General features: G+C 58.0%; 1 protein-coding gene across 1 annotated transcript in view; it reads left to right on the top strand.

Moving 5' to 3' along the window:
• The window catches only part of TMEM255B (transmembrane protein 255B), a 30626-nt gene that overhangs the window by 1979 nt on the left and 16464 nt on the right, over window positions 1-12183 (top strand). Inside the window, exons 2-3 of the mRNA XM_057707935.1 lie at window positions 3773-3915; window positions 6518-6580. Of these exons, the coding sequence (XP_057563918.1) occupies window positions 3773-3915; window positions 6518-6580 (206 nt within the window). The remainder of the gene's footprint in view (window positions 1-3772; window positions 3916-6517; window positions 6581-12183) is intronic.

The following is a 12183-nucleotide window of genomic DNA, read 5'->3' as shown; positions in this document are numbered from 1 at the left end:
GAGAATGCGTCAGTTATGACAACACACGTGGTGAGACTTCTGCTGATGGGACAGGAAGGTCGAGGGGACAGTTCAGGGGACGCTGACTGCTTCCTCCTGTGTGGCCCCTCCTCTCTGAACCTGACCGAAAGCGCGTGTGCGTTGTGGCGGTTAGAAAGATAGCCTGCTTTCTTTTCTTGACGTTATTTCGTGTTGTTTTCTTTTTTATTGATCAATCCTATGTTTATAAAGACTATTGAAGGTTGGGATTCTTCTCTCTGTTCTCTCTTTGTACCTGGAGTCAGAATATTCCGGGTTGTGTCATTGGGATGAGGTCGTTCGGAACGTTCCTTCCCGGCTCCCGTGTAACTCATCTGCCCGTCTTCCCAGACCTCATGTGAACCTGGGAACCTACGATACCAGTGCTGACAAGAAGGACAGCTTGTGTCTTGTGCTTTTTACCATGCCGCGGTTTCAGCGGGAAAGTCAGACTCGGGAAAACGTGGTGAAATGGCGAAGTTATGTTGAAAATCGTTCCTAGGAAGCTTTTCGTGGTCCTGAAGGAGGTGTGTTCGACGCGGCAAGATCCCAGAAAAGCTGTCTGCCTGGGGGGGTCCCCTCCGGTCCCCGCGCGTCCCACAGCTTCCCTAAAGGGACACGTGCAAGTGGAGCCGAGAGCTTTCAGAACCAGAATGTTGTCGGGGCGGGGGGCTCTGCCAGACGGGCCCACAGGCGTTGAGATGAGGCCCACGGCCAGCACTGCGGTGTGAAGCGGGCGCCTGGACGGCAGTTAGTTGTCTGGAGCGTCGTGGACGTGTGGTGCGTTAAATTCTGGAAAACAGCAAAGCCAAGTCCTCTGAGGAGGAGGGCGTCTGATGGTTTTCCCTGTTACTTAGTCCCAGAAAATTTAGTTTCAGGAGTTTTCTTGCTCTTAAAACACATTTTGTGACCGAGATTGGGGTGGGACCGTTGAGGAGGACAGCGGACCAGGAGGTGGCGCTGCTTGGCCCCATCCGCGGGCGCCGCGCGCTAGGGGCCGGGCACCGGGCGGGGTGCTCGGCCGCGGGGGCAGGGGCCCTCCGGGGACGGGGGTCAGGGCGGAGGCTGGAGCGGCCCCCCACCCCTGGCTGCGGGACGGCCCTGGTGTCGACGCCGTGCTTGTCTCATCCGCTTCCATGGTAATAGCTACATTAACTCCCAAAAGGGGGAAGATGTGTTTTCAGCTTCCGGGTCCATTTTTCCCCAGGTCCTGCCTTTCTAGAGGTGACCACCCAGAGCAGAGTGTCCCCCGCGGGGGGCCTTCTCTTTTCCTCTTACTCAGTCGTTCCGCCCCGTTTCCCAGCAGACGCCCCGGGTGGCTGTACCCGCTGACGTTCTGACTCTGGGGCAAACCGGCTTGTACGTGCATCCTTGGTTTTAGGCTTTAAACACACGCAAGGAGAAAGACGTGATTGCTGTCCGGGCGCACGTGACGTTGTGAGTGAGCTGCCGTGAGTAACCGTGGACACGGGGACCCTGGGGCCCGCGCCAACGTGCTGGCTCCTGAAGGTGGAAGCGCCTGCTGGCACGGGCGGCCGTGCTTCCCGTGGACACTCCCGCCACAGTTCTCAAGTATTCGCAATAAAAACTAGAAGAAAATGGCACTGAGGAGAGCAGGTGGGGGGGGCAGATCCTCTCAGGGAATGAAGTGACCTTCCTGAGAGCGTCGTCCTTGCCAGGCCGCCGGGTGGACGCGGCGCTCGCGGGCTGGCGCAGTGGCTGGGAGCGAGCACGTTGGCTCAGGGTTTCCTGTAATTTATCTCTGAGTACGTGACAATCCCGTTCTTGGGTGGCCTGACTTTGACCCGCCATTAAGCTTTGCTGAGGGGAGCGTGGACGGCGTGTACATCTTCGGAGGCGCAGTCTGGGTTGGCAGGGGTGCGTGCCGCTGGCGGGGCCCAGGGTCATCTGAGATAGCGGTTGAGGTCACGTGCGCAGCTGCTTCCCCGCCGCACGCACGCACGCACGCACACACACGCACACACACACACCATCAATTTTTGAAACTCTGATGTGGGAAGACGCACCACGTTCTCCTCCCACCCTGTTTTGTTTTGGAGCCACAGGGATGACGATGGTTCATCTTCCAGGGTGGCTGGGCTCAGCACGGCATCGCTCGTCCTGCCCTGCGTCTGGCTGGCTCCGCCCCCGTCGTGTGGTTGCTGATCACATCTGAGATCAACTTAGTGTGATAATTAGCACAATTGTGGGTGCTGTCAGCATGGCTTCCCTGCCTCCCCTGAGACACACAAGGGGAAGAAGGGTCCACGCGGAACCCAGGAATCGAGGCTTGAGGGAGGAAGGTGCGGGCGATGGAAGCTTTCCTTTCTTGCTTTCTTGAGCTCTGTGTCAGGGAGAATTAGGTTTGGCTGCAGATGCCAGGACATCCAAAATAGTGGTGTATAGTCTGGAGGTTTAATCCTGTCCCCCGACCAAAGTTTGCAGGTGGACGACCCAGGCGGTCTTTCTGCTCGGCCTCTCTTTGTGTGCAGCGCCCGTCGTCAAGGTGCCCTCGTGGTGTAAAATAGCTGCAGGGGCTCCACGTTTACGTTCACGTTCCAGGCAGCGGGAAGGAGGAAGGGGAGAGAGGCAAAGCGACGGGCTCCTTTAAGAGCTTTCCTGTAGGTTCCCCCCCAGAAACCCTCGCTGAGATGGAGATTATTTGAGAACTCATCACCCGGCTGGCACGTTTCCGCCGCCCATGATCAGAGCCCGTTGACGCCGACGCGGGGAGAGGGGAATGGACGTGTGGGTGGGCCGCAGCGGGCTTCGACGCACTTACACGTTCTTTCTGCCCCTTCGCACTCGATGACGTGCACGTTTGGCGCTGAGCCAGGTACTGGAGGTGGAAGACCAGCAGGACCCCCGGCCTCGGGGGGTGCGGCTCGGCGCGGGCCCCAGGCATGGGTGCCGCGGAGGAGCGTGGCCATGCTGCCTGTCCCAGAGGGAAGCCCGCAGCCTCTCTGTGCGGGGCCGGCTCAGCCTGGTGCAGGGCGGGTGCAGGGGCCCGGTCTTAGAGTAGCGCGGGGTCCAGGGTCGCGGCCTCGGTCAGGCCCAGGAGTGCTGGTTAATGCAGGCAAAGTGCACAGCAAGACCGGGCGCGGAGAAATGCTCTGTCAGCAGCCACCGGGACTGCTGCCGCCGGGGTGGGGGTGGGGGTGGGGGTGGGGTGAAGCCAGGGAGAAGGCCCTTGGGGGACTTGGAACCTGGGGTGGGGGGGCTCGCCCATCCCCCGGTGTTTGTTGAGCACCTACTGTGTGCGGTCACCGTCTGCGGTGGGAGGGATGCGGCAGGGAAAGAGGCAGAGCCCCCTCCCGCCTTCTAGGGGCTCGTGGTCTAGGGGACGGGCAGCGGGGAAGTGGGCCCAGGACGTGGGGTGACTGCGCCTGGAGCCCCCGGCTGCAGCGGGGGCCGCGGGGGAGGGTGGCTGGGCTCCTGCTTCTGAGTGCAGTGGTCAGATGCAGGCGCGGGTGAGGGCAGCCCTGCAGGAGGACGGGCAGGCTCGGGGTGCCCTTTGGGAGACAGTGGGGAGACCTCAGGGTGGGGGGAGGCGCAGCGAGAGGTCCTGCTCTGAGGACCCAGGGCGGGCGGGGAGGAATCGGGAGCGGTGGTCCCTGGAGGGTGCGTCCCCGGCTCCCATCAGTGAGCAGCGGGGCTGTGGGAAGGAGCCTCGCTGAGCTGGGACGCACTCGTGCTGGATGCCCTCCCCGAGCCTGGTCCCTCACCAATGGGCTCCTTGTCTCTCCTCCCCTAGAAGCCTTGGCGAGACGAAAGAAGACGTCCCTGTGGTTTGTGGGTTCTCTGCTGGGGGTGTCCACCTCCATCCTGACGGTCGGCCTCGCCGCCACCACCAGGACGGAGACCGTGACCGTGGGAGGCTACTACCCTGGGATCATCGTGAGTGTCGGGTCCCCGGGGTCTGCTGGGGGCCCTGGGGACGCAGACTTCCGTGTGGTGCTGACGCGCTCCACCCTGGCCCCACCGAGGTGGAGGTTTCGGGGGATCGTCCTGCATCCTCAGGAGGCCGGGTGCGGCACAGGGTCCTGAGACGTGGGGGAGGGGCTGGAGAGGGGTTGGGGCCCAGGCGTGCGGAAGGCCCTGGCCCAGAGTCTCCCCAGCGTCCCCGGAGAGAGCCTGCCCTGTGACACCTGGATTTTAGCCCCGTGAGACCAAGCCGAGCAACCCCTCTCTCGGAACTCGGACTCGGAGCTTTAAAAGACGCCACGGGGCCTGCGTGGCAGGTGCGTTCAGGGGATCGTGTGAGGTCAGCAGGAAAGCGAGCCGGCGCGGTTCTCACCGCTGCTTCCGGGCGGTAACCCCGTGAGGCGAACCCCCAGCCTAGCCAGACCGGGCAGCGGCGGCCCCCGAATCCGGAATCGTCCAGGCTGCTGGGCCGCGGAGTCACGTCCATGTGTTGGCAGGGACGTTTGCTCCAGGCGTCCGCATGGCGCTCAGGGAGCGGCTGTGAAGTTGCCTCTGATCCGCCGGACGCCCTGCAGACACACCGGAGCCCGGAGCGGTCGTGTCACAAAGCGCTAAACCAAGATTTTAAAAAATGAAGCTTGTTTAATCTCATTCCTCTCACTAGAGGTATTATCCAGTTGCGATATTGATAACATTTTTAGCGAGGATGAAAATATTTAAAAATATTTTACAAATATTGTTCCATTTCATCTTTATGTTATTCTTCATTTTTGTATTTTATCTGTGCTTTATAAATCTACATTCTCTTCCTGCGTACGCTCTCTGAGTAAGCCTGCATAAACGGCGTCTGTGCGGAAGGTACTCTCAGTGAACCTCACGAGGCTCTGCTTCCCGGCCTGGGTCCTGGGCGGCAGGGGAGCCGGGGGCAGCGGCTGGCGGCTGTGAGGTTGCGTCCCCCAGGCGGCCCGCAGAGGGTCCGGATCAACCCCGAGCCGTTTTTTGCCGTGTTCTCTAAGCGTCACTGGTTCAGGATTTCGCCTTGAGATCACCTTCAGAACATTCTGGGTGTGTTCAGAGCCCCGCTCTGTGCAGAACCTGACTCCTGGGCAGTGACCAGAATGAAATTGGCTTCAGCTCAACGGTGCTGAAAGCAAACAGTGGACACGACAGATGAGGTTTGCTCAGAGAAAATGTGGATAAAGTCACTTCTGTGGACTCACAGCGTCTGACCTTGACTCTTACGGCAAAGGGCGGGGCTCGGGAAGAAACCTGGTGAGAAGGTGCAAACACCACAGCATTTTGGAAAGAGGAATTTTTTCAAATCCAAAAAAGTGGAACTTAGTGAAACCTAATAGGTATATTTTACCTGGAGTGGGGTTTTGGTATTTTGAACTGTGGAGTGGAACCGTGATATTTTGAAGAAAATGCTCATCTTTCCCCACTCCTTGAGAATTCTTAAATTATTGGCGAAGACCACATCTGTGCATTCACCTCTGTCTCCGTAGTTACAATACTGGCAGGTAAAGACGTGCTTGCCCCTAAATAGGTCTGATTTTTAGCGCATTAAATTTGGCGCCGTGGCCCTAGAGATGCCCCCGCTGTGCCGGCCAGGCGCTCCCCTGCCCCCGTGCAGGCTGCCGCCCCTGCCCGACGTGGTCACTTGGAATCCGACGGGCCGGGCAGGGCCGCCAGGCACCCACCGCTTGGGCTCCGGCGCGGGGTCTCGGTGGCCCCATGCGTCTGTGAGGGGCTTGTCACCGGCTCCTCTGAGCTCACCTCCCCTGGAGTTGCTGGGACTCTGTTCTTTCAGCCGAGGGGAAACTGAAAAATTCTTCCCAGGTTGGCGTGGGGGGATGAGGCCGGCTGTACCCCTGGGCACACTCTGGTGATGTGAGATGAACACGGCGTGGTTTCTCCAACGAACCGGCGTCGCCTGCCCCCGGGCCGAGAGCTGAGGCTGGGGAACAAGTGGGCTGGTCCTCAGGAGCCCTCGGGTGCCCTCCCTGCCCGGGCTGGAGCCCCCGTCCCACCTCTTCCTGCCCCAAGATTACCTGTCTGCCTGCTCACCTGAGTCAAAAGCTCATTTCTGAGGCGTGTCGGCCGTGTCTGTGTCTGAAACGTCCTTGGTTCCAGCCTCCTGTGATTTTCCGTGAAGGGTCAGCCGTCCTCTGACGACGGCCCGGGCGGACTCTCGGACGGGCCTCTCCCTGAGCGCCAGGTGCGGAGGACGGGTCACCACGAGGATGTTCTCCGTGTTGGGGTGGGGGCACGTGACACCCTTTTCCTGGAATCAAGAGTTAAACTGACGTAGGCGTTAAGACATTGAAACACAGAAGATGAGACAGGTCTGTTTCAGCAGCTTCTCTTTTGATCCCTGGCTTTGATGGAGCCCGAGAAACCCACCCCAGCGGGCGTGGACCCAGCTGCCACTTAGTGCTGGGGGCTCTCTGAGGTGGGGATGGCCGGCCTTGCCCTTCGGTAGCATGTCCTGAGGTGGGCGGTCACTGTTCCGTGTCGGCACTAGGTTGCCAGGCGTGTAACCCGAGCTTTCTCTCTTGTTTTCCTCTGGTGTCAGCTGGGCTTCGGATCTTTCTTAGGAATTATTGGCATCAACCTGGTGGAGAATAGAAAGCAAATGGTAAGAATGTACATTGTTTCTTTCAAATGTGGGCGGTGGGGAGTGTGGGCTGGGAGCGTGTGGGCCGTGGGGAGTGTGGGCCGCGGGGAGTGTGGGCCGTGGGCAGTGTGGGCCGCGGGGAGTGTGGGCCGTGGGCAGTGTGGGCCGCGGGGAGTGTGGGCCGCGGGCAGTGTGTGTGTGAGGGGAGTGCTGCCCCTCCCAGCTCTAGCTGCAGGTGCTCCTGGGAGAGCCCCTGCCCCACTCCAGCAGCCCCCAGGACCAGCGCCCAGGTTCCCCGGCTGTGGACGGTACAGCCTGGGACTCAGGGTGGAGTGGGTGCCGTTCACATCTTAGTCTAAGTGAGCATTGCCCCTGGGATCGTAGGGTACCTTCTACAACCTCCTGCGGTGTCTTAGCAGTTGAGGTTGGGGCACAGGAAGAAAAGCTTGGGGCGTGGGGTGTGCTGGGAGGGTTGGCAGTTAGTTTCAGTCGCGGTGCATGAAGTTCAGGCCTGACGTGCGTGTATGAGCATCTCTCCTTGAGTCAGAGGCCCTGGCGTCTCCTCCTACGTGTGGGACGTGACGATGTCTCTCCCAGACCGAGGAGAGGGATGGGGTCAGTGGGAAACCAGGAGGACCGCGGTTCAGAGGTCTTTGCAGAGGGCGTGTCCGCAACTGTTTGTGGGTGGGGCGTGTGAGTGCCAACCTTGATCTGCGTCACAGCCCTGACTTTTCATTGATCATTTCAATCTGGAATCTGTGTGGTTGAAGCAGTGCTTTGGGGACTAGAGCTGTAAGGATAGCAGTTAATTTTGCCAAATCACTGCGGCGGCCAGCGTTGACCTCTGAGAGGGTTTCGGGGGGGGATGCAGTTGGACCCCATGCGGTTTTTGTCTCATCTCCAAATCATGGCAGCGGACTGTGCTGGTGTTTCCTCCTCTACCTGCACGGGCCGTCATCCTGTTGTATCACCAGGATCGCAGTGGCTGCCCTGGGCTCTCACGGGTGTGGAAGGATGCGGAGAAGGTGGAGCCTTGCACCGTGCTGGCGGCATGGGAAACGGTGCGGCTACTTTGGAAAACAGTCTGGCAGCTCCTCAGAAGGCTGCACATAGAGTTACCACGGAGTAAGGTGTGTGCGGTCGTCTGTCTCTATTCTGGCCATCCTGGTGGGTGTGAAGTGGGGTCTCGTCGTGGATTTGTATTTCCTTGATGACTAATAATGTTGAGCTTCTTCCCATGTGCTGATTGGCTTTTTTCTTTTTAATTGTTTATTTATTTATTTATTTATTGGCTGTGCTGGGTCTTCAGTGCTGCACACGGGCTTTGTCTAGTTGCAGCGAGCAGTGGCTATCTGCGTTGTGGTTCACGGGCTCCTCATTGCCTTGGCTTCTCTTGTTGTGGAGCACAGGTTCTAGGCACTTGGGCTTCAGTAGTGGTGGCACATGGGCTCAACAGTTGTGGTGCACGGGCTTAGTTGCTCCGCGGCACATGGGATCTTCCTGGAGCAGGGATCGAACCCGTGTCCCCTGCACTGGCAGGCGGATTCTTAACCACTGCGCCACCTAGGAAGTCCCGCTGATTTTGCCCATTTTAAAATCGGGTCACTTGTCTTTATTGTTGAGTTGTCAGAGTCCTTTGTATGTTCTGGATACAAGTCCCTTTTCAGGTGTGTGATTTGCAAGTATTTTGTCCCATCTTGTGGACTGTCTTTTCACCTTCTTGATGGTGTCCTTTGAGGCACAAAAGTTTTCAATTTTAATGAAGCCCAATTTATGTAGTTTTTTTGTTATTGTTCATGCTTTTGGTGCCATTTCTAAGATTCTCCTGCCAATTCCAAGGTCATGAAGATTACCGCTATGTTTCCTAAAAGTTTTATCACTTGCATTTAAGTCTTCGGTCCATTTTGAGTTGATATTGTCTATGGTGTGAGATAGGGGTCCACATTCAAGCTTTGGCAAATGGCTACTCAGTGGTCCCAGCACCATTCGGTGAAGAGACTGTCCTTTCCTGTTGGGTGGTCTTGATACCCTTTGAGAATCGCTTGGCCATAGATGTGTTTACTTTCGGACGCTCATGTCTGGTCTGTGATCTGTGAGCTTCTGGAGACTGTATTGAATCAGTTTGGGGAGTGTTGCCCCACGAACTTGGCGGTGTTTTTCCATTTGTATAGATCTTTAGTTTTTTTCAACAATGTTTTGTTGTTTTCATAGTCGAAGTTCTGCACTCCTTTTGTTAAATTTATTCCTAAGTATTTTATCCTTTTGGAGGCTATTGTGAGTGGAATTGTTTTCCTAACTTCATTTTTGGATTGTCCATTGCAGATGTATAAAAATACAGTTGATTTTTCCATATTGCTCTTGTGTCCTGCGACCCCGTTGGACTCATTCATTGGTTCTAATAGCTTTTCAGTGGATTCCTGAGGATGGTCCATCTACAAGGTCATGTCACCTACAAATAGCGATGGTTTTGCTTCTTCCTTTCCAAAATAGATGCTGGAGTTCTATTTCTTTGGCTTTGGCAAAAGAAATGTGGGCCTAGGAGTGGGAGGATAAAAATCCAGAACTGACTGCAGCTCCCAGACAGGGTCCGGCCCCCCAGGAAGCCTCCCTGATCCCCAAGCAAGACGGGGCCACCAGGTTCCGCAGAAAGGGCCTTCTGCCCGAGGTGGTCTGTGATGCCCGTGGGACCTCATTTCTGCCCTTCAGGGGACCCCCTTCCAGACTCACCGTGTATGATACACACGCGTTTCACTAGCTGACATTTAATTTAAGGTTTGTGAGCACTGAAACCTGTGTCAACCGTTACTAGCTCTGTCACCTTGACCATCGTGAACTCAGTGTCTTCAGGTTCAGGATTGCTGAGCAGCTGAGTCAGCGCACGTGAGACTATCCCACGCAGCGGAGACGCGTGGCCGTTGTTATGTAGCGCATTGAAGCACAAAGGTCAGTCAGAACATTCACGTTGTAGCAGAAGGAGACGAGCAAGCTGAGAAAATGCCAGCTTGAGACAGTGCTTGTTTTAAATGCATCCAGATTTGTAAGGATGCTCTCTTTCCTCTTGATTTCTTTTTATTTTAATTTTTTACAGTAGAAACATTTAAACATACGGAGCAGTGGACAGAATACTTTACCAAACCCTCTGTATCCGTCTCCCAACTGCATCCATTCTTGACTCACGGCCAGTCTTGAGTGGTATTTTGAAGCAAATCCCAGACTTGATATCATTCTGTCTGTAAACGTTTTACTCCACTCAGCCTAAGGGGTGGGATCTGCTCCTTACAAAGGGCTCCTCTGTGATCTCTGCCTGTCACGACATGAGTCTCCAGGGACGTCCAAAGGATGCCCTCAGCTGAGTCAGCGTTTGCTATTTTCCTGTAGACGAATGGGTTCTGGTTCCTCCGCACCCAGGCAGACATCACCAGCAGCTCTGCCGTCGAGCTCTGTCCCCATGCCGGGGATGCAGAAGCTAAGGGTTTAAACAGTTTGTTAACTGCCGCCACCCCGCCAAGTACACACGTACATGGACACACAGAGGCACAGACACACAGTGAGACACACAGACACACAGACACACAGACACACACACAGAGACGCGGGGGCAGGGGGGAGTCGGGGAGAGGCAGGAGGGGCAGAGAAGCGCCGGGACGGGAAGGTGGATGCTCTCGGCGGGTAAGACCAGGAACCAAACAAGATTTGTCAATTTTGTTAATAGTTCCACAGAACCAGCTTGCAGCCGCGCGGTTCTCCTGCCTGCGTCCTGCTGTGTCTCGCCTGTCTGCGGCAGCCTGTGTCAGCTCGTGTCCGCTGCCGGCGCCGGGCTAGGCTGGCCCCTCTTTCCTGGTTCTCTAGGGGGACACGGTGCTGGTTTGCGGTCTTCCTTCTCTGGGGCATGTGCGTTCACAGCGCTCGCCTTCCCTCGGTCGCGGCGCAGCCACGGCCCCTCTCGCCTGGACCCCGTCATCGGCTCTGATTGCTCCCGTTTCGACTTTCTTCAGTTCCCCTGCCTCCGGGCAGCCTCCCTCTTATCGCAACCTTGTCTGTTTGGTGTTGGTTTTTGAAAATCACTTTCCCCTGTTGGAATGTAAACTCTGTGGGCCCAGCGGAGACTTGAAGATGACCTTGCCCCTACACGTAACAGCTGCCCTTCTCCCAGGAGAAGAGACCCTGACGGGACAGGGAGATGCATTCACAACTGAAACCGAGAGCTTTCAGTCGCTGCTGGACACAGACAGATCCTGTCTGCGGCGTCTGTCGGGTCTGGCAGCCCTCAGGTTAGAGAGGCACCTGCGGGGGTGAGCGGGTCCTTCTGCCCATGTTGGTAAACCAGTGGCCGCTTGGGGGCAGCAAGGCCTGGAGAGGACGTGGCGGCTGCAACAGAGACCAGGACACGCAGGCCTTGGCCAAGAGGCCAAGTTGATGCTCTTCCTTGAAAGTTTCCTGTTTCCAGCCCGAAGGGTTGGAGGAGAGAACTTCCAACGCCCTTCCCATCACTGCCACCTGGACCCTGGGGGTCCTCGGGCAACATCACGCGTGTGGTCACGCCAGCGCTGAGTGTACCACGGGTGTGGTCATCCCAGCGCTAAGTGTACCACGTGTGTGGTCACACCAGCACCGAGTGTACCACGCGCGTGGTCACGCCAGCACCGAGTGTGCTGTGTGTGTGGTCATCCCAGCACCAAGTGTACCATGCGTGTGGTCACGCCAGCACCGAGTGTGCCACGCGCGTGGTCACGCCAGCACCGAGTGTACCACGCGCGTGGTCACGCCAGCACCGAGTGTGCCGTGTGTGTGGTCATCCCAGCACCGAGTGTACCACGTGTGTGGTCCTGCGAGCTCTGACTTTTACTTTTTCCAGGGCAGCGGGAGGAAGGGCAGCTGACTGAGCCAGCTGAAGGTCGATGAGGACGTTCACGTGGTGGGGTCATGTGCACACAGAGTGAGGACGTGTCTGTGGGCGCCCTGCGTGCCGGGGGCGCTGGGGAAGCTGTGTGCTTTCCGTGGAGGCCTGGGTGAATCGGGTGGAGGTGTGATGTGAGGGTCTCTCGGCCGAGACTGCGCCCAGGGCGCCGTTGGGTCGGAGCTGGTCGCCGGCCAGTGTGGGGCGCGGCGCCCTCTGAGGTCCTGGAGCCAGTGTGCGAAGGGCTCACCGGGGCGGCCGGTCTGGTGACGGCTCTGCTCACCGCTGGTGGTGATCAGAGCAGCAGGGCCCCCGGGGACACTTCCGCGCTGTGGACGTCCTGCACCTGCACCGGAGCCGGAGCCCACGGGCCGGGCAGGTGCGCGCGGCGGACGAGGCCCCTCTGGCCGGGCTGGCGCAGATCGTCCCGCGGCTCTTCATGCAGCGTGTTTCGTTTGTGTGCCGTAACTTCACGGGAAGAGACCGCGCGGCCTTCCTCCCCCGAAACGAGGGAGGGTCTGCTCCTGGCCTCCCTGCTTGGCGTCGAGGCCCCGGGGGGTGGTGCAGGGCGGCGGGCGGACCCCATCTCGCGTCTCTCAGGGCGCATCCTGCCGTGTGGCCGGGGCGCGTGGACCCAGCGCGCGCGGCTGAACGTGGTTCTAACCGCAGCCGCGCGGAGGCCCGAGTCGAGGTCGCTGCATTGTTCAGGTCCGGGCACAGTTTTCTG

Source organism: Hippopotamus amphibius, chromosome 14 (assembly GCF_030028045.1).
Source record: "Hippopotamus amphibius kiboko isolate mHipAmp2 chromosome 14, mHipAmp2.hap2, whole genome shotgun sequence".
Classification (NCBI taxonomy): domain Eukaryota; kingdom Metazoa; phylum Chordata; class Mammalia; order Artiodactyla; family Hippopotamidae; genus Hippopotamus; species Hippopotamus amphibius.
This window is presented reverse-complemented; position numbering and strand designations above follow the sequence as displayed.